Raw genomic sequence first — 22,500 nt, 5'->3', positions numbered from 1 at the left:
GTCGAGGAATCGGCGCGAGGACGCCGTCGAGTCGGTAAAATGGTCGCGCTCCACCGCGAGCTTTTCTAACCCCCCTGTCGCTATTTATCGCTCCCCCGCGAGAAACGCGGCTTGGTTAGGTTGCTCGAGGGTCTGCGCTGTTCCTATGGCATCGGAACGCCGTCACGCGTGTTCCCCGTGGTTGCCCGCGTTGACAATATGACGTGCCGTTGGGGAGTTTACGATTTGGTTAACCTCTGTATTCACGTGCCTAAATTGTTTTATGGAATAGGTAAAACAATTATTTTTTAATAATGTTTCGCATAAAAATTTTAAATAAATTTTTATATTTTTCTCTTAAAAAACAATTATTAAAATGTATCCTATCATTTTTCCGGATTAGATGTACGTATATGTATTGAAAATGCAGTGTGACTGATTAACCCCGGGGGGGGGGGGGTTGACGCTTAAACCCCGGCATTTTTGAGATTTCAATTTTTCCACCGTTGTCGTTTTTGCTCTATACCGGTTAAACAAAGCGACGTAGATAAAAATTTCCTATATAAATTTTGTAGCTAAAGGTTTGCTCTTTACAGTGGTATACCACATTTAACTAAAATTATTTATTTTCTTGTTAAAAATCGGCACCGAAAAAAAACTGACCTTTTAGCCCCGGTCTCCCCTATATACAAGCAATGATACTTTATCTTTTTAAAATATTTTTTTCTGATTGCTCCAATTATAAACTTTATAAATAAAATTAGAAAGTTTAAATAAAATTGATTCTTAATTTTTAATTAATATAATAATGACCAAGCTCAATTGCACCTAATACTGGTAACCTCTAAATTTTATGTTCCTAATTCTGGCAACTAGATGAACACATTACTGGTAGTTTTTCTAACCAAACTTTTTATTCCCGACTGCTGCCGGCCGAAGGTTTGCACAACGGAGGGAATATTCGTTTCACCTAAGTATATACCTAAGTATACTTACATTAACCTCACCAGGTGTGTCAAGCAAATTTTAAGAGAATAATAGGTATCTAATATGTGAGAATGATAGGTATTCCGATGATCCGTGTTTACGCTCTTATCCATCAAAACAAAGTCGACATAGAAGTTTAGAGGTTATTCTGTCATTCACACCAAGCTGCCAGTATTATGTTCATTTCATGATTTATGTCCATAATACTGTTGACAGTATTAGGATTTATGTCCATAATACTGTTGACAGTATTAGGAAAAACACGAAAAAGTGAACATATTACTGACATGAATACTTATATTATAAAAATTAATAATTTATTCCATATATTATATATTTTTTTTTCTTTAATTTCAACATTATTTTATCAGAAAAATGTGTTACCGTGAGACTTATTATTCAAATTTTGCCTATAATCGATAATCTTTGCAGCTACTTACATCTACTCTACTAATAAAAATGGACGTAACTCAGCAGAAAAATGAGTTTCTCGGACTTTAAGTTTTTTTTTTAATTAGTGGATTGGCTTTTAGTTTCAGTTTATTGTTATAATAATAACCAGATTTCTTGAAGATTTTATTAAAAATTAATAAAATAATATAAGATATAGTTTTCATATTTTAAAAAGTATTTTAATTTTGATTGACAGTAATATGGACACTGTCAGTAATTGGGTCTTTCACCCTACTACAGAAGTAAAGCTCGCGTAAACGTAGTAAAAAGTCGATTGCTTATCACACACCTCGTGGTCCTCATGACACTTACTACGTTTACGCGAGCGTTACTTTTGTAGTAACTTACGATAATTCCTTCGCGTAAACGGGATTTTCCTTCGCGTAAACGGGATTTTGTAGTAACTTGCGATAATTTACTCCGCGTAAACGAGTGATATATCGTAAGTTACTACAGAAGTAACGCTCGCGTAAAGGTAGTAACTGGCTTTTTGTTATTATAGAAGAGAATTGTAGATGATATGCAATAAAAGTAAATATTATAAGATTTTTCATTTTGATTTTGTTCTAGTTTCGGGAAATATTGTGATATTTACTTTGTAAGTGTTTAGCTATCAAGCGAGAATCTCATCATTTAATTGCCCTATATCGCGTTACTTCTTGAGTTTCTATAGAAAGAATTTAACAATACTTATCGCATAACAAGTGACACGGTAGTCAATTAACTTTTACTTATACGGAAAAATGGTAAACTGTACTGCTGAAAATGAGGTTAGGAAGTGAGATTATAAAATCTGTCTTGTGTACTGACAAAGCATAGTCAATATGATAGTGCAAGGTGATAGAAATTACTTCAAAATTTTCAAAAAGACAATAATAATATTTATAAATGGTATTTATAAATAGTGACAGTGTTTGTGTTTTTATAGATGCCAAATAAAAATGGGAATCGAGAACATACGCGAGGTAAATGGTCGCAGGAGCAGTTAACTGCAGCCCTAGAAGCCATTAAAAATGGCACTTCTATACGTCAAGCAAGCATTGAAAATGGTATTCCCAGAAAGACTCTTGAAAGAAGATTTAAATCTGCTAACGCAACAAAGGGTGGAATGGGGCCTACCTGCTCGCTTGGAATGAAGAATGAAGAAAGAATGGTGCACCATATTAAAATGATGCAAAAGCATGGTTTTCTGCTTACTCGAGATGATCTTCGTACACTGGCTTATAACTTTGCTAATCAACTTGAAATCAAACACAGATTCAATAATGAAACTCAAAAAGCTGGATATGAGTGGCTCTATTCATTTTTGTCTAGACATCCTGATGTTTCTGTACGCAAATAAGAAAGTTTATCTCTTGCCAGAAGTCTTTGTATGAATAGACAAAGAGTAAGTGAGTATTTTAAAGTTCTGGGTGAAATTTTTGAACAAAATGGGCTATTTAATAAGCCAGGTTCTATTTATAATATGGATGAAACTGTCTTACAGTTAAATAATCGTCCTGGCCATGTTATCGCTGAGGTTCAAAATCTGTTTTCTCTGTAAGTTCTGGAGAAAAAGGAGAAACAATAACAGTAGTAACTTGTTGTAATGCAGAGGGTGTATTTCTTCCTCCGGCTTGTATAATGAAAAAGGCAAAAACAAAAAATCAGAATTCGAAGATGGCATGCCTCCAGGATCTGTTGTTTACATGTCTGAAAAATCAGCTTATGTATATAAACACGATATTATTTTTCGACTGGCTTAAAAATCACTTTCTTCCCCGAAAGTAGGACCTGTAGCTTTGATTCTAGATGGCCATTCTTCTCATTGCAATTCTATCGAAATGCTTGAGTTCGCGCAATCCGAAGGCATTTTGTTAATTTGTCTTCCCAGTCATACTACACATTATCTACAGCCTTTAGATCGTGCTGTTTTTAAATCCGTAAAAAAGAATTTTTCTGATGCTGCTTCTAAATGGCTGAAAAATCATCCTGGCCGAAAACTTACACGAATGCAATTTGGAGGACTATTAAATGAGACTTGGAACAAATCAGCAACACCAGCAAACGCTATTTCGAGATTTAGAATTTTCTACCGGAATTTATCTTTTTAACCCTGATGCCATTCCTGACTATGCATTTGTTAAATCTGATGATAATATATCAACAAATCCTACTCCAGCGAGACCAATTTCCCCGTTACTTGAAGATTCTTTGGCAAATACATGTGATGAAGTTGAAGTTAACACAGCTAATTCTACAGTTATATACAATATACAAAATATAGATATTGTTGATATTGACTTTCAACTTGATATTGTTGATATTATTGACTTACCAGTTGATATTGTTGACGAAAATGTACAACCTGTTATTGTTTCTCCTACAAAATTATTAAATGAAATTTCTCCAGTACCATTTATAACAAAAGATCCTGTATTAAAACGCCGAAACGATCAAATTGTTAATTTAACGTCTTCTAAAAACATAAAAAAATTAAAATAAAAAATTTGACCAAAAAAACTATTAGAAAAACATCTAAGGAAATTCAGAAAAAGCTAATTCATACCAAAGCTATTCTAAGCAGTAGCTGTTCTAAACAAAAAACTAAATTACATGTATCTGATAATAATTAATAACCTTTCAAATGTATGTGTTGGATGTGAGGAGGATTATGAGCTCACAAAGGAAAAAGTAGATTGGATTCAATCCATCCGCTGCAAGCGGTGGCTGCATGAAACGTGTACATCATTTGTTGATGTTTGCCAAATGTGTGGGAAAATTATATTAAAAACCAAGTAACACACATACATTGTTCTTTACACACACATTGTTTTCTAAAAATATTATAGAAAGTTTTGTTTTGTTTTTTTTAAAAGTTTAAAAGAATTTTAATTTTTATGTTATTATTGCAATATCATATATAATTATGCGTTTACAACTGAATTATATATAATTATATATATTTGTAACTAAATATGTGAAATTATAAGTTTTTTAAATCATTTTTACAAAATGTTAAGTGCATCTTTAACATTAAAACATGTATGGCCAACTGTCCCGTAATGCTATGGCCATCTTTTCTTTAAAGGTCAGATAAGATGGCCAATGCATACGTGTTGTAATACTTTGATAATATAAAATTTATGTTAAATGCTTTCTTCTTAATTTTGATAGTCTTACGTACTTTAAGCTTCAGTGAAGGAATATACCAAACACTGTTAAAAAATAACAAAAATAAATGTATGTTTTTTGGATTTTAAAAAACTATGTCCATCTTACCCGAGTTTACCCTATACATGTGCGATGAGGAATAAATATTTGTATTAATTATTTAATCATAAATCTTATTTATTTGTATAAATCAACTGATCCAAATTATGAACAACGTGACGGAGTCAATTAAGAATGCTATCTCGACCTTTCTATTTCGTGTATACGCATTCCGGTCACGTACTACGTTTACGCGAGCGTTACTTCTGTAGTAACTTATATGATAATTCACCCGTTTACGCGGAGTAAATTATCGTAAGTTACTACAAAATCCCGTTTACGCGAAGGAATTATCGTAAGTTACTACAGAAGTAACGCTCGCGTAAACGTAGTAACGGTCATATAGGCTGCGGTCCATTTGGTGCTACATTCTACTTCGAAGTATTGGCCTAGTTCAAGGTCGGTAAATGGCGCGTCAGTAGCGACGCTACATACTTGGTCTTCCGCCGCACTTCGAGCTGTTTGGATCCAAAATGGCGACCACAACGCTCAGCTGATCCAAGGTCCGCGAATGGCGAACTACGCACACAGGTGGCCGGTATTCATAGTCGGTTCTTATATTTAAGACCGTCTTAAATACAATCTTAAGATGTCATGAACCATTCACAGAGCCGTATTAGCATCTTAAGACATTACTTAAGGGGATCCTGCAGTGACAGGCGAACTTCCTCGATGTCGATAATGTCAACCTTTCTAATTTTGTTTTCCCTATATCTGTCTTTGTCTAACGAAATGACATCTGTCCTTGTTTGATTGCTCGCCATCTCTTGCAAGATTCGGCAACTACTGTTGCTGCTCTTCTTGTCATTCTGCATCCGTATTTGCAGTACTAAAATAAAATTCACATTTTTCTTTTATTGTACGCATTGAATCTTACTTCTACTTGCACGATATTATTCCTACAAGTTTTCCTAAGGATAGGAGACAAACATTATGTATGTATAAACTGCAGAATTTTTGTTTTAACCAAATATTGTCGTCAGGTGACAGCTGTATGTGCCCAAATAAGTAACATTTTTAATTTTTTGGTGTTTTTTATATAAAATCGCGTTTGCTAGCCTAGATTTTTGTGCGTACTTTAATTCTGTAAAAGATTTTTGCAATTCTATAAAGCCAATTAAAAGATTTATGTGAAAACGATAATGTCGGTAAATCATACGGCTGCAGGATCCCCTTAAGGGGATCCTGGAGTGACAGCGATACCGACATAATCGGTCTAAGCAATATCTTTGAATTGGCTGAACAGAATGGAAAATCCTTTTACACGATTAAAGTACGCACAAAAATGTAGAGGGCTGTACATGATTTTTTCTGATAAACTAAAAAAAATTTTATTTTTATAAATATTGTCCTAACCTGACGACAATATTTGCTTTATACAAAAATTCTGCAGTTTTTCTATAGAAAATAGTGATGCAGCCCTCTACAAAAAACTGTCAGGAATAATATCGTGCAATTAGAAGTAAGATTTGAAGCCTAAAAAAAAAGATATTACTTAGACCAGTGGAAGATGCAAGGTTAGGTGCTATCCTTGTCTATATCCTTGTCTATACAAGGACAGATATAGTCGGTGAGCACTTCTTTATCGACGCTGATCGAGTTCGCCTGCGGCTCCAGCATCCCCTTAAGGGTCGGCAGGAGACCCAGGCAAACTCAAGTACACTCAGGTGCACTTTATGCACTAAGTGCACGTTAAACTGCACTTTAACTCCTATTTTATTTATTATAAATTTTTAAGAGCAAAAATGCAAAATCGGGCTCTTTACCTCCCTGCATTATTATATAAAGAGTATATAAAAAAAAAATCACGAATCTATGTAACTTATTTTATGAGAAATATGGATATTACGAATTACGGATTCGTAATATCCAGATTTCTCATAAAATAAGTTACATAGATTCGTGAATTTTTTTTTGATATATTCTTTATATAATAATGCAGAGAGGTAAAGAGCCCGATTTTGCATTTTTGCTCTTAAAAATTTATAATAAATAAAATACGGACTCGCAGCGAGTCGCAGCTAAGCCAACCCGACAGAGGTCTCCACCGTGTCTCCTGCCGACCCTTAAGGGGATCCTGCAGTGACAAGCGAACTTCCTCGATGTCGATAATGTCAACCTTTCTAATTTTGTTTTCCCTATATCTGTCTTTGTCTAACGAAATGACATCTGTCCTTTTTTCGATTGCTTGCCATCTCTCGCAAGATCCGGCAACTACTGTTGCTGCTCTTCTTGTCATTCTGCATCCGTATTTGCATTACTAAAATAATTTTTCGATGGATCTTTTTTTGTACGCATTGAATCTTACTTCTACTTGCACGATATTATTCCTACATGTTTTCCCAAGGGCAGATGATAAACATTATGTATGTATAAACTGCAGAATTTTTGTTTTAAGCAAATATTGTCGTCAGGTGACAGCTGCGTATGTGCCCAAATAAGTAATATTTTTAATTTTTTGGTGTTTTTGATATAAAATCGCGTTTGTTACCCTAGATTTTTGTGCGGACTTTAATTCTGTAAAAGATTTTTGCAATTCTATAAAGCCAATTAAAAGATCCATCGAAAAACGATAATGTCGGTAAATCATACGGCTGCAGGATCCCCTTAAGGGGATCCTATAGCGGCAGTGCACTTTATGCACTAAGTGCACACTTTAACTCGTATTTTATTTATTATAAATGTTTAAGAGCAAAAATGCAAAATCGGGCTGTGTAGGGAACTACATATGAGCTTACTGATTAAAAATATCCTAAATGGAATAAGATTCATTCGATATTTTGGCTAAATGGTACTAATTCGTAAATTTTTACGAATTAATTACGAATTAGTACCATTTAGCCAAAATATCGAATGAATCTTATTCCATTTAGGATATTTTTAATCAGTAAGCTCATATGTAGTTCCCTACACAGCCCGATTTTGCATTTTTGCTCTTAAACATTTATAATAAATAAAATACGAGTTAAAGTGTGCACTTAGTGCATAAAGTGCGCTGCCGCTATAGGATCCCCTTAAGACGGTCTTGAAATAAGAACCTATGAATACCGGCCAGTAACAACTATTGTACGACGTGCACTAATACACAGTCACTGGATCCAAAATGGCGGCCGTCGGAAGACCTTTATGTAGCGTCGCTACCGACGCGCCATTTACCGACCTTGGCCTAGTTTACACCGATCTCTTGATACGCGTATCGAATAGTATATTTGAGCTGATCAGCCAATAATCAAACTAATTTACTAGTTATTTACTACGCGTATCAAGTGATCGGTGTAAACTAGGCCATTCCTTGATTGGTCAATTAGTAAAATTCTATGTTTTGATTGGTCAATCAAACGCTTCGAACCATACAATCTGGGACGGTCTCTGACTAATTTTCTTACTCCATGATTTAACTGTCGAGTATTTCCCGCATTTTACCCGCGCAGTCAGCGTGAATTCGATTTCGCACGATTTCGGCGAGACTGACATGTTTGGACGTGTTTTGTCTTGAGTAATTTTTGAATATTGTTGATGCAATCAGCGCCGAGTTCGAATTGAATCTTTCGAGTTTGTGTATTTATTATTTTCGACTTGTTCTTGGCCGTTAGTGATCCTGAGAGGGATTAGGTGCTTTACAAGGAAGAAGAAGAAGCGTGAATTCGAAGATGGCAGGTGACAGTGCTGTTGACGAAGCTATGGAGATTTTACCGTCCACGAGCAACGGTGACGCGAAGATCAGGGAGAGAGATGGTAAATCTGCAAAATTACCGTGGTACGTTTTATTTTTGCGAAAGATTCATTTCCATCCTTCGATTGCCTCGTCACGAGTTTAGGTTATCTTTCGACCAGAGGCGGGATTCTGTAACTCCTTAAGGGGATCCTGGAGTGACAGCGACAAGGCATAATCGGTCTAAGCAATATCTTTGAATTGGCTGAACAGAATGGAAAATCCTTTTACACGATTAAAGTACGCACAAAAATGTAGAGGGCTGTACATGATTTTTTCTGATAAACTAAAAAAAAATGTTATTTTTATAAATATTGTCTTCACCTGACGACAATATTTGCTTTATACAAAAATTCTGCAGTTTTTCTATAGAAAATAGTGATGCAGCCCTCTACAAAAAACTGTCAGGAATAATATCGTGCAATTAGAAGTAAGATTTGAAGCCTAAAAAGAAAGATATTACTTAGACCAGTGGAAGATGCAAGGTTAGGTGCTATCCTTGTCTATATCCTTGTCTATACAAGGACAGATATAGTCGGTGAGCACTTCTTTATCGACGCTGATCGAGTTCGCCTGCGGCTCCAGCATCCCCTTAACGACAGTTTCGGTATCGTTGCGCAGCTTTTTTACCATATATAATGATACCTGCGCAACGATACCGAAACTGTCGTTAAGGAGTTACAGAATCCTGCTATAGATCTTGCGGCTCTAAACAAAGTGGCATATTTAAATCTGGATAAGTAGTTTGGAAAACGTAATTAAACTTTAAAGGAATATGCAAATTTATTTTAAATTAGTATTTAATTATTAATGTTTAGAGATTGAGAGCATAACAATATTGCTGGCTTAATGTCATACATATATAGAAACATTTCTCATTACATGAAAATGCTTAAAAGTTTTATTGATTATGAAGTTTTGGAAAAAAAACATATTGGCAGCAGTATTAATTAATTGCATGAAGATTCCTTCAGCTAGCTGTTACATTTTGGATAATATATAAGCATGAGATTATTATTAATTATAATATCATTGGTTATAAATACAATAGAAAATATTATTAGTTGTATAAATATGAGAATGTTATTATTAGTTTTTGTTATCCAGGATTGAAAAATATCGGCCTCAAGTATTTTCCGACATTGTTGGCAACGAAGACACTGTATCTAGATTAGGTGTCTTTGCTCAGCATGGAAATACTCCAAATATCATCATCGCTGGCCCGCCTGGAGTGGGTAAAACTACCACGATTTTATGTTTGGCTCGTACTCTATTGGGACCATTGTTCAAAGATGCTGTACTCGAACTGAACGCTTCAAACGAGAGAGGGATTGATGTAGTTAGAAATAAAATCAAAATGTTTGCTCAGAAAAAGTTAAGTATAGGATAGATAAGATCTTTTTCTTCAAATAATTTCATATTTTTTATTTTTAGATTTTTTTAAACTTGCAGGTTAATCTTCCAAGAGGAAAGCATAAAATCATCATTTTAGACGAAGCCGACAGCATGACTGACGGCGCGCAACAGGCATTACGTCGTACGATGGAAATTTATAGCCAAACAACTAGATTTGCTCTCGCGTGCAACAACACAGAGGAGATTATCGAACCTATACAATCACGTTGCGCTATGTTAAGATATGGAAAGTTAACGGATGCCCAAGTCTTGGCCAAAGTTCTCGAAGTCTGCGAAAAAGAGAATGTAATTAAAATATTATAGGCGGAGGTTTCAACTTGATTTACAGTATTATTTATACTTTTACTATTTGCAGGTTTCCTACACAGATGACGGTATGGAAGCAATAGTATTTACAGCTCAAGGGGACATGAGACAAGCCCTAAATAATCTGCAGTCCACATACAATGGATTTAATCACGTGAATGCAGAAAATGTATTTAAAGTCTGTGATGAGCCTCATCCGTTAATTGTCAAAGAGATGCTGGATGATTGTATAAAGGGCGATGTTTCTAAAGCATGCACGGTAATACGCATTTAAAGATACTAATACTATACGCGATCAAAGATACTAATATGTATGCGTATCCAGATATGTATCGTGTTAGATTTACAAATTACATTTGCTAGGTAATGGATCATTTCTGGAAGATGGGATATTCTGCCGAAGATATAATCAGCAACGTATTCAAAGTTTGTAAAAATCACACCATGGACGAGAAACTGAAACTGAAATTTGTCAAGGTAAATTGGCATGCTACAGCATTAATTAGTATTAATGGTACAATTTATATTCGTTTTATTTTTATGTACTTTCAAAATATTCTTAACATTAATTCGCAGGAAATTGGAATAACACATATGGGAGTGGTAGAAGGTATCAACAGTTTGTTACAGTTACACGCTTTAGTGGCAAGACTTTGCCGCGCATGCACATGAAAATAATTGTGTAAAATGATTATATTGCCCTCTATTACCTTATATTCATACATTTTTGCTATATATAATTTTAATTAAGATTTAAGTAAGATTCTTATAATTATGTCAGGTTTGAAAATACTTCGTCTCAAAATCCTTTTCCTAGAAATATCGTTTTATTTGTGACATCTACAAAGTATAATGCACGGTATAGCTCGTAAGTCTAAATAGCACTGTACATGTGCAACGTGTTAAGGGTCGGCAGGAGACCCAGGCAAACTCAAGTACACTCAGGTGCACTTTATGCACTAAGTGCACGTTAAACTGCACTTTAACTCCTATTTTATTTATTATAAATTTTTAAGAGCAAAAATGCAAAATCGGGCTCTTTACCTCCCTGCATTATTATATAAAGAGTATATAAAAAAAAAATCACGAATCTATGTAACTTATTTTATGAGAAATATGGATATTACGAATTACGGATTCGTAATATCCAGATTTCTCATAAAATAAGTTACATAGATTCGTGAATTTTTTTTTGATATATTCTTTATATAATAATGCAGGGAGGTAAAGAGCCCGATTTTGCATTTTTGCTCTTAAAAATTTATAATAAATAAAATACGGACTCGCAGCGAGTCGCAGCTAAGCCAACCCGACAGAGGTCTCCACCGTGTCTCCTGCCGACCCTTAATGTGCAGCTCAGTGGATATATCGTCGAAAGAAGCGACAGGACTAGCAATTTTAAGAAACAAAAATTTATATTCGCACATTAACTTACTATCGAAGACTTGCAACGCTCAAAAATATAAAAAGAAAACTTTCAAATAATACTACATGTGCATTCTTGGTTTGTAATAGTGATAATAACGATAAAGATCGTATGTATATATTCTGTATATTTAATGTAATTTGTACGAAATCTTATTTCTATGTAATATTATCCTTATCATTATAACATAATTACGTTGTGGAATAAATTTTTAAATGCATATTTGTGAAATGTATTGTACTCGAAATTTTCTTATTCTATGCCAAAGATAAATCACGCGATAACTTTGTACATTTATACACTTAACTAGTAGAAACATACTTAATTAGCAAATCACGTTAATTTTATGAGATTGTAATATATTGAAACAGAATAAATCACTTTTACTTCGCCAGTCAAATAATAAACAACAATGGAAATAGATTTCCATTGTTTCCATTGTTGTTTATTATTTGACTGGCGTAATATATTGAGTTTATGTATCATCTTTACACATAGAATTGTATCAGCAAATATTAATATTATATATCTTTCTTGGAAGCACGGTTCATTAAATTACGTCATTGAAATTACAAAGACGAGCTAATATTTCATTAACCGTAGGAAAACACGAGTATGTGTTACATACAAATTGCAATATTCGCTCAAATCTAATATGTCCAAATATATATTAGGCTTTTCAGCCTAGTAAGTCGATTAATTATATCAAGCGATTGCAGATGTTTATTTTGAAGACTTCCATCTATTATATAAATAATATTGTTATTTTTATCAATTAATAGATTTTTTTAAAATTTAGTAAGTGTATGTGCATTTAAAGTACAAACCATATTATAGATCCCAGGCGCGCACTTTTTGGATAGCGCTTTTATAAGTTGAGTTTTATCCGTAATAATATATGCGATTTATCAGTCTTATATTTTTTCATTTTCTCGAGCAAGATAAATATATTGTTTTAGAAAGTGAACGTGTAAGATTTCATGGAAAGAGTCGAGTTAATTAAGTCGTTAAAGTCTGAACGTTGTTTTAGACATAGACATTGATCTTAGATTCTATCCTTGCGACATGACGCGCCCTTGATATGATATACCATAATTATTATATTGTAAATATATATTTTATACCGTACACTTAAAACTAATCTTGATTAGAAATAATCGGTGTGCTAATCATTGGATTTGATAGAGCGGGCGCATAGATTGAACTTTATCTTTAACGCGCGCATCAGTTGCAATGTAATCATCCAGATAGCACCATGTCCAAAACACGTCGGGACAAAAGACATCTTAAAGACGTCATTGAGAGCCCGGGAAAAAATATTCATATCTGACGGTATATGAACATATATAAATGAGATATATGAACATATATGAACATATATAAATGAGATATGAACAGATATAAGTTTTATATGCCTATATATAAAGCATATATAATCATATATGGTTATCTATCGCCATATATGATCAGCTCGTACATTATACATGACACAAGATCTGATCATATAAGTTCATATATGGTCAGACATATTATTATGTGTATGCTATATATACCCGGGAAAAAATATTCATATCTGACAGTATATGAACATATATAAATGAGATATGAACAGACATAAGTTTTACATGCCCATATATAGAGCATATATAATCATATATGGTTATATGATCAGATCGTACATTATACATGACACAAGATCTGATCATATAAGTTCATATATGGTCAGACATATTATTATGTGTAGCCAGATATGACACTACCCGGGAAAAAAAACCTCTTATTTATTCATATATTATAGTTTATATTAGTTTATATTAGTAGATAAATGATTATATATGATCATATAAGAAATGGAAAATATAATCTTAAACAATATTATATGGCCATATATGAGAGTATATAATTATATATGGCCATATATAAGCATATATGATTATATATGATTATATATGATCAGATCAGAATATTGCATCTCAAAGTATCCGATAGATGGCATTCGATGTGATCTGTTTCTCGTATTTAAAATTTGACAAACAGTGTTATAAGAACGGCATCAAAAAGACACGACACTGTCTCGCACTATTCTCGCGCGACGCTGTCTCGGAGCGACACAATTTTTGTATCAGTTATATCGTGAAGTCCACTCTTATAATAAAGTGGTATATGATCATACATGGACATATATGTTAAAATGCATACGTATCAGATCATACCTGATGAAATACGGATGTGTCAGTTTGTACCTGATCATACCTGATCAGATATTAACATATACAATAATATATACCAGATCATATATCCTCAGATCTGGCCAATTTCCATATCTGACCATACATGACCAATTGGATATGATCATATATGATCAGATATGAATATTTTTTCCCGGGAGGTCTTTTAGACATCATATTATAAATCTTTTTAAGATGTCTTTAAGATGTCTTTTGTCTCGAGTTTGGATATGCGTGCTGTTTGGGCAATTACAAATCATACGCGTTTCAATAATTTATATTAGGTGGAATCTTCGTTTTCATCCTTATCATTAACAATATCGACATTTGTTTCCGTCTTCTTTTTCTCGCAATTTGTCGTAATGTCTCAATGCTGCACTTTCAAAATTTCTAGCTATCTCGGGAACCGCTTCCGCTTATCCTCTTTTTCTCTTTTTTTCCTTTGCTCTCTCTCGTCCGAGAAACGTCCGTGAATTCCCAATGTTCAGCACCACTTCTCCATCGGCATGGACGTTAAGTGCGCTCTCGGCTTCGGAGAGGGCCATCGTAGGGCACTCTGACACGATTCCGCCCTGGAGGGCGTCCTCGGGGGCGGTTGTGGCGGACCGGCGTGGGACTCTTGGGAGTTCGAGTTCCCGTTCATCTCGGACCGCGATGCAGTCTTCTCCGCAGGTGGATCGCCGCGATGGTTCCTCTTCGTCGGTTTCCGAGCCATGTCATGTTGTGGCGCGGCCGGAGGAGCGCTTTCTACGGACTGAAGACTCGCCGCGCGATGTAGAGAGAGACGCAGCGGCTTCTTCGGTGGCGCCGGACGAGTCTTCCCTTCCTGAGAGCTGTACACCGCCGATACCTCTGAATTCTCCGACGCGCGAGACTGAGAATCCTAAAATGCGGGAAAAGAGTTAGACACAAATACATACTGCATTAAAGTTTGGTGAAGTATATAAATATAAATATAGTATATTTTGATACATACTTTGCGAAGTGTGATATATGTATATGGAATTTTTAGAGGTAAATGCAGATAGTTATTGTTCATTGAAATATACCTACGATATAAATCTCAAGTCGTTTCGAATATTATTCAAAACAAGAATTTTTTAGTATATTGAATGTCTTGAACATTCTAATTTTTTAAAATATTTTTTTCTCTTATAACACTGCATTATTTATACAGGTATTATAAAAAGTTCTGGGACGGCGAAATATCTCGAAAAATGTAAATTAGAAAAAAAATAAACGCGTGGTCGCCACGCGCGTTAGAAGTGAAACTTCTGAAGGCAAGGCTTTGCCATAATTTTTCTGAAATTAATACAAAAACAATACAACGGAATTAGTCACTCCAAGCCGCCCGCAACTCGAAAATGTAGTGTTACACGCAGTTCTCACTATGGCTGCGTTTCGATATTCACTGCCAGTACTGAAAATCTATAGTTTACGTCACGTATACTATAGATTTTCAGTACTGGCAGTGAATTAAGTGAATATCGAAACTCAGCCTATATCCGTCTCGCCAGTGCCGTACGCCTGATCGAATTTTCGTTACACTTTTCGTGTCGCAAAATTCGTGTCGCGAAATTCGTGATTTCGTGTCGCGATTCGAACTCACTACCTGCTTAAAGAAGTTTCACTTCAAAAATATTTCAGATAAAAATTGTGTAGGGTTTAAAAAGGTTTATTTACTGATCTAATCATCTGGATGATATCGCCAAGGTCAGGTCAAGGTCACCTTGAATTTTTAAATGGGACCTCTTATTTTTTATCGCATATTCTTATAGGCCCTCTTGAGGCCTTTTCAAAACACCATAATTTCATTCGCTTTGGATCAGCCGTTTCGAAGTTATCAAGCTTTTTATGATAATATGTCGACGACTATAGCTTTACCCAAAGTGTTGTCATTCTGTCATCACGTCGTTGTGCATCGACGAGCGTTATAAATAAGTACCTGTAAACGATAGTAAGTTGGCTCAGAGTCGAACTCCAGTGACTGCAGCTGCGAGCCGCTCTTGCGACCCTTGTGCAGATGCTCCATTGCGAATTCGACGCGCGGTGATCTTCGACGCTGCATCTGCGACTGCATCGGCGATTGCTTGCAGTCGAGGCTGGCTGTCGACCTGACCAGCTGGAGTCCTTGGTGCTTCTGTCGGTTTCGGGACTTGTGATGGCCGTTCGCGACCCCGTCAGATGAGAAGTCGAGCTCACGCTGGTTCCTTGGGTCCACCAGGCACTTAGATTGATCGCTGTGTCTACTTCGGACAGTCGGCAGACTCTGCCGCAGTTCCGTGCAGCTTCTCACGTTGAGACCGGGTAGATTCGCCACGAGTGCTGTCACTTGAGGCCCTTTTTGGAAAACCTTTTGGAATGACACAAAATTAAACTTCTGACTTAATGCATTCATCGTCAATTTCATTGATTGAGAAAAAACCTGATTAAATATAGTACAATAAATACGATTTTTTCCTATTATATCTTTTGCTGCCTCGTTCGATTAGTGTTACTTTCTTAGTGAGAATATTTATAAAAAATTAATTATTAAGATAATTAAGATTTAAATATATACCGGTTGTTGCACCGACATACAGGTCAGCATGACGGGTTGCCCACTTGTGCAGGCGCGCATGGTCGTTCACAGCTGCGTAGGCTTCGGTACATTATAATCACTCACATATAATGCGTGGAGATAACGAGGCTGTGAATGACTATGCGCGCCTGCACGAATAGGCAACCCGTCATACTGACCTGTATGTCGCTGCAACACTCAATAATAGTCCAGTAACTTTAGGCAAAAATTCGACCAATCTTCGGAAAAATTCCAAGTGAGCTGAATTTTTACACGAACTTTTATTTGGTGTTTATAAATAACATATCAAAAGTCCCCATTATTTGATCGTACGCATAATATTTTACAGCGCGTAAAAGGTGTTAAAAATTGGTTTTTTGCTAATATCTAGGTTCCTATTAATTTTACGACTATAACGTCTATTTTGAAAAATAAAGACGAAAAATTCTCTACAAAAAAGGTTTTAGGTAGTTCTTTTGTACACGCAATCGTTTTCGCTTAATCTGGCGTTGAAATTGCAAGCTAAGACAGTTATGGGTATTAAAGTACTTTATTTCACACACTTGTAATTCTTTTGTACAAAATAACATAAAATTATGCTTTTCCTTCTTCTCCTTCTTCTTTTTCTCCCTCTTCTACTTGTTCTTCGTTTTCATCTTTGTTTGATTAAATGAATTGTTGGAGATAATCCATAGGATTAATTTTTGTGGGTTGTCAATTTCCTCGTCTTTATTGACTTCTGTTTCGGATGAGTCGTTGATTGATGCAACATTCAGACAAGATTGTTCGTAAAAATTTCCACAGACTGATGAACAGTGGAGTCCTAACTTCCGACAGCCACACAAAATGGTTCGCAACTTTTTGAACAAATGCAAAAAATCATGTTCAAAGGACAATCCGAAGCAGGAAGTTGCGATGAAGCAGCACTATTTAGGTGCACTATCTGTAGGTATATAGTAATAAATTCAACTTCACTGGTTTGTTCTTACTTACAGATTTGGTCGCACAAATACCGATACGTATTAATGGAGACTTCTTTAATTGGAGCATCATATATGCCCAGGAAAAATCGTATTCCATTTGAAGAAAAAAACAAACCAGTGAAGTTGAATTTATTACCACCTACAGATAATGCTGCTGAAGAGCACCTATTTCGAGTTTATTATCAAGTGCAGAAGTGGTTAGGTAATGAACTGAATCCCGAAGTTTGAGGATGGATATTAAAGAATAATCTATTGGAGCTAAAAAGAACATCGCAACTTCCTGCTTCGGATTGTCCTTTGAACATGATTTTTTGCATTTGTTCAAAAGGTTGCGGACCATTTTGTGTGGCTGTCGGAAGTTAGGACTCCACTGTTCATCAGTCTGAGGAAATTTTCACGGACAATCTTGTCTGAATGTTGCACCAATCGACGATTCATCCAAAACAGAAGTCAATAAAGACGAGGAAATTGACAACCTACAAATTAATCCTATGGATTATCTTCAACAATGTATTTATTCAAACAAAGATGAAAACGAAGAAAAAGTAGAAGAAAAAGAAGAAGAAGAAGAAAAAGCATAATTTTATGTCATTTTGTATAAAAGAATTACAAGTGTGTGAAATAAAGTACTTACTTTAATACCCATAACTGTCTTAGCTTGCAATTTCAACGCCAGATTAAGCGAAAATGATTACGTGTACGAAAAAATTACCTAAGACCTTTTTTGTAGAGAATTTTCTCGTCTTTATTTTTCAAAATAGACGTTATAGTCGTAAAATCAATAGGAACCTAGATATTAGCAAAAAACCAATTTTTAACACCTTTTACGCGCTGTAAAATATTATACGTACAATCAAATGATGGGGACTTTTGATATGTTATTTATAATATAAAGACTAAATAAAAGTGCATGCAAAAATTCAGCTCACTTGGAATTTTTCCGAAGTGAAATCCTAAAGTTACTGGACTATAATAAGTATATATTTGTTGTATACATTTTATGTATAGGTACAATAGAAGATAAAAAGAATTTTCCTTGATATATCAGTTTTCCTGATACTGCTGTTCGTTCATTACAGTAGATACATGACTTGATATTATTTATTTGTATTCGCATATATGCGGTTTTTATGAAGTCACTCTCTTCTGAGATATTAATTTTTAAAATAACGATTTATAACAAATGTTTATAATAAAATTAGAATTTTGAGATCGATTGAAATATGGGATTAAATGTTCGACGAATTTCCGCTCGTCGACGCGGATGCTTCTCCCAAACAAACAAGGCACGTTGATTAATCTCGATTCATAATTCAGCACCAGTGTTTACCTGTACATGTTCCTGACGACTCGGCGGCGGATCCTCGGTGGGGACCTCGGTCCTGCTCGGCGCCAAGAGATCTCTGACCTGCTCCTCAAGATAACCGATCCTGTGTGTCAGCCTGAGATTATCGGAGCGCAGGGTGCGCAATGCCGCGAGGGACTCGCCTTTTCGAAGGACCACTATCTGCGCGGCGTCGGGCGCGACGGCCAGAAGACGTGCCAGGTCATTCCTGCTCGCTCCTACCACTAGTTTTCCGTTTACCTCCAAAATTCTGAAAAAGTTGACCGATGAGCCGTACGTGACTGCGACCGCATCCTATTTTAAAATTCGGACGATTTAGATGATCCATAATTTTTGTCAGAATCTAACAGTAGGGTGGAATATTATTTATAATTTAATGTGTCGTGGAAGACATTTGAAGAACAAAGGTACATCTAAATATTGAAATATTTAAAATATTATATATTATATTAAAATATACAAATATATCAAAATGTGACATATAAAGTTATAGATAAGAATTATGTCACAAATTGTGTCATAAATTGCCGATTATTTAAATCACTTTAAATTAAACGATCTATAATTTAGATTACATTTAAAATAGAATTCTATTTATAATTTTATGCGTTGTGTAATACAAAAAGAAATGATACTCATTGCATTAATATATAAAATATGTGACACATTTAAATATTTAGGAGATAACATAAATACATGGCATATATAATTCTGTCCTAAAATTTAACTCGAGCCAACGATTACCATGATATCTAATTATAACTAACTTTACATTCTGTGCGATCAAATTATAAAGTGAAATTATGTTCTGGGCTTAATGACGCGTAACGAGTAACAGTGCGTGAGAACTGGAAAATGATTATACTCGCAGAACAAATTATGTTATCTTTAGTTATTCCGTGAGAAGTAACACGTTGAGCCAAAAGTTTCGATCAATTATTCAAAAAGATCTTATTATATATTTAGATAATTGTATGAACTTTATGCTTCAATAGAATTTAATTGTTGCCGATTATTAGGACATTATAACGTCGAGAATTTTAAGAAGATACAAAAGAAGAGAATGTTTAAAAAAAAGGATCAGACTTTTGCTGGAAAAAAAAATTAATTTTTCGTTGATTAGGAATATGCTTCGATTTATTCAAGTGTTTTAACATCATGTGGAGATTTAATGTCGAATATCCAAAGTTCAAATGCCAATTATATTCATGTTACATGCATTTGTACATTCCACTGTATTTATCTTTAAAGATTACGCGATTAAACATGAGGATGTGCGTGCAATTCGCTCGAAAATCTGCTCTTCCAAATCAAGTGCCTTGAACCGTTGAAAAGTTCAACGCTCATTATAATTAATAGTCCGTTCTTATGTATTCAAGATCGTCTTAAGCTTAAGCTATTTACATTTCATTAACTAAATCTTATACTTAAGATGTTCTCTTAAGTGTAAAATCAGATTATGAATGCTGATCTTAGATCTAGCATATCATCGAACATTGACAAGACGGTGGATCAATAGGTAATTGTTCTGCTAAACGTAAATGAAAAAATAATTATTCACATAGAAATAGAAGTTTGAAATGGTTATATGTTTAAAATAGTGTTAAACTATGTGTGTTAAGTTATATTTATATATAACTTTACAATATACACTGTTGGAAAATTTTTGTAGTTTTGTTAAAAAAGGTCCTTGTTAAAATTTTTGTATAAATTAATCAACACATACATGTGTAGATTTTACATATGCCTGCTATGTTAATTGAATTTAACAAATTTAAAATGTAAAATTATTAAAATAATTTAAAAAATATGTTATTAAAAGTAACACAATTTGGACGTATTTATTAAATGTGTTAAAATTTACAGAAAAAGAGTGTTGATTTTACTCTATAACAGAAGTGGGAATAAAAATTTACAGAAAAAGAGTGTTGATTTCATCTTACAATCTTACTTCGACATAAAAGTTATGTTAATTGTACACATAATTAACTTCAAATTACGATCTTACGAAAATTACATTTCTGTTGAAATATTAAGATAGTATCGGTGTTACTATTTAACACATCCATATATTAATGTTAAATTAACACAAAAATTTGAGTGGACCGTTTGGGACATGTGATTTGTTATATTTAACACAAATTTTCCAACTGTGTACTGAAAATCTACAGTTTACGTCACATATATTATAGATTTTCAGTACTAGCAATGAATATCAGAATACAGTCTGTATATACGTATGTAGATGGTTTATACAGCAACATTGCATTATTTCAAATACGTTGCATCGCAATATTGCTATAATGTTTCATTGCAATCTTTCTAAAGACGTTTTAACGTTAACTGCAATCTTGCAGCAATGATGCAGCAATGTTTTGGAACAAATTTGCAACATTGTCAATATTTTGATGAAATTATTCTACAGCTTTTCTATGCTATATGGGTAATTTCCACGAACGATTTTTGAGCGGCCGACGCACTATGGGACGTTTCGCCTATTTTCTGGCCAAAAATGGCAAAAATCAAAGTCGAAGTTCGTAATGTTTAACGATTGGAAAAGTTTCTATAAACATTAGTGAGACACGGGGAAAAATTTAAGATCATTTGTTCCACGCAAAGTATTTCTTCTGTCGCATTTTGTGTTCGAAAGTGTGTAAAAATGTACCTTGAAATCACGAAAGATTATTGTTACTTTGATCTTTTTTTTCTCTTCCAATGTTGAAGACGTACAAATCACTGCTTGAAATACTTTTTTAGCATAAGTTAATGCTTAAAAATAATAAGAATAAATTAAGCTTTGACCATTCTGGAGGAGAGAACTTTAAACTTGAATTAGAAAAAAGTAATGATTTTATCAGTTTCTGATGTTTAAAAGACTAGAACTTCCGAATAACAAACAATAACAAGGCGATCTTTGGCTTGAATATTAGGTGGGACTCTACTCTTCCTAAAACCGTTTCGTAAATCACCGCCTAGAACCGCCTCCGGGAGATATAATTTTTTAAAGTAAAGACAATCGACTATTTTTTTCTAAACAAGTTCGTGATTATGCTAAGCGATATCACAGTGGGACGTTATATAAGGGTTTTTGAGGTTGCTAATTTTGAATATGACATTAAAAATTAGAAATACAAAATGGCGGATTTAATATGGCGCCCAAAAATATGAAAAACTGCTTCTTTGCATAAAAATGAAACCTAGGGGGTTTCTAAGGGGTTTTCAAGGTCGCTGATTTTGAATATGACTTTAAAAATTATAAATACAAAATGGCAAATCCAATATGGCGCCCGACAAAATTATAAAATTGTCGATTAAAACTTGAAATTGAAAATGACTGTTAAAACTTATTAATTAATAACGACTTATTCAATATTTTTGTTTTCCATTTCTATATCAAGATCGTCTAAATGAAATACTATATTTTTAAGCTCGAAGTTGCACTCGTCTTCGTCTTCAGTTTCGTTAGTAACATCTAAAATATCATTATCTTTTAAATTAATGTCAAAGTCTGTATCATTAATAACTAATAAATCTATAACCTCTGGTGGAAAATGTTTACGCTTTCTTGTATTAATTCTTTTTTGTAAGCTAATACTTGAAATTATAATATCGGAACTTGCTAAGGCACGTTTAAACATATCTGTCAAATTATCAACTCTACTTGTTTTTCATCTATCTATCTATCTATGAAACGTAAGCGGTGTCCGAGGGGTTTTTGAGTTCGCTAAATTCTAATTTGAAATCAAAATAAATGTATATAGAAAGTATATAGAAGAAATGCAAAGTATATAGAAGAAATGCAATCGTTATGATGTAATATGTGTATTTCGTGCCATGTGGGTATGTCATCCAT

The 22,500-nt window shown here is 34.2% G+C and overlaps 2 protein-coding genes and 1 long non-coding RNA gene across 3 annotated transcripts in view; 2 read left to right on the top strand and 1 right to left on the bottom strand.

Annotated features, from left to right (window-relative positions):
• LOC139786932 (uncharacterized) overlaps nt 1-4,736 on the top strand; it is a 9,281-nt gene extending 4,545 nt beyond the window's left edge. The window contains exons 2-3 of the long non-coding RNA XR_011722475.1: nt 919-989; nt 2,348-4,736. This is a non-coding gene — a long non-coding RNA (uncharacterized lncRNA). The remainder of the gene's footprint in view (nt 1-918; nt 990-2,347) is intronic.
• Nucleotides 4,737-8,077: 3,341 nt separating this feature from the next.
• On the top strand, nt 8,078-11,762 carry Rfc4 (replication factor C subunit RfC4). Its single transcript, XM_071726032.1, has 6 exons — nt 8,078-8,428; nt 9,491-9,758; nt 9,836-10,084; nt 10,155-10,364; nt 10,469-10,582; nt 10,682-11,762. Exons 1-6 carry the CDS (start codon nt 8,322-8,324, stop codon nt 10,775-10,777), a joined length of 1,044 nt encoding a protein of 347 aa, XP_071582133.1. The 5' UTR covers nt 8,078-8,321; the 3' UTR covers nt 10,778-11,762.
• On the bottom strand, nt 11,642-18,941 carry LOC139786930 (uncharacterized; the record flags this gene model as incomplete). Its single annotated transcript, XM_071726031.1, has 3 exons — nt 11,642-14,642; nt 15,705-16,112; nt 18,633-18,941. Coding segments are annotated over 3 exons (1,116 nt in total), but the record flags the coding sequence as incomplete, so codon positions are not given.
• Between the last annotated feature and the right edge of the window lie 3,559 nt (nt 18,942-22,500).

The sequence above is a fragment of the Temnothorax nylanderi genome, unplaced genomic scaffold (genome assembly GCF_030848795.1).
Source record: "Temnothorax nylanderi isolate EJ_2023f unplaced genomic scaffold, tnyl_v1.0 TNYL_tig1199_pilon, whole genome shotgun sequence".
NCBI lineage: Eukaryota > Metazoa > Arthropoda > Insecta > Hymenoptera > Formicidae > Temnothorax > Temnothorax nylanderi.
This window is presented reverse-complemented; position numbering and strand designations above follow the sequence as displayed.

What these genes read in the sequence shown, in the direction of transcription:
- Rfc4 (XM_071726032.1), top strand. Translation starts at nt 8,322, where the DNA reads ATGGCAGGTGACAGTGCTGTTGACGAAGCTATGGAGATTTTACCGTCC. An exon ending in AAATGTTTGCTCAGAAAAAG is followed by an intron (nt 9,759 to 9,835) that starts TTAAGTATAGGA and finishes TTAAACTTGCAG; the next exon opens with GTTAATCTTCCAAGAGGAAA. An exon ending in TGAAACTGAAATTTGTCAAG is followed by an intron (nt 10,583 to 10,681) that starts GTAAATTGGCAT and finishes ATTAATTCGCAG; the next exon opens with GAAATTGGAATAACACATAT.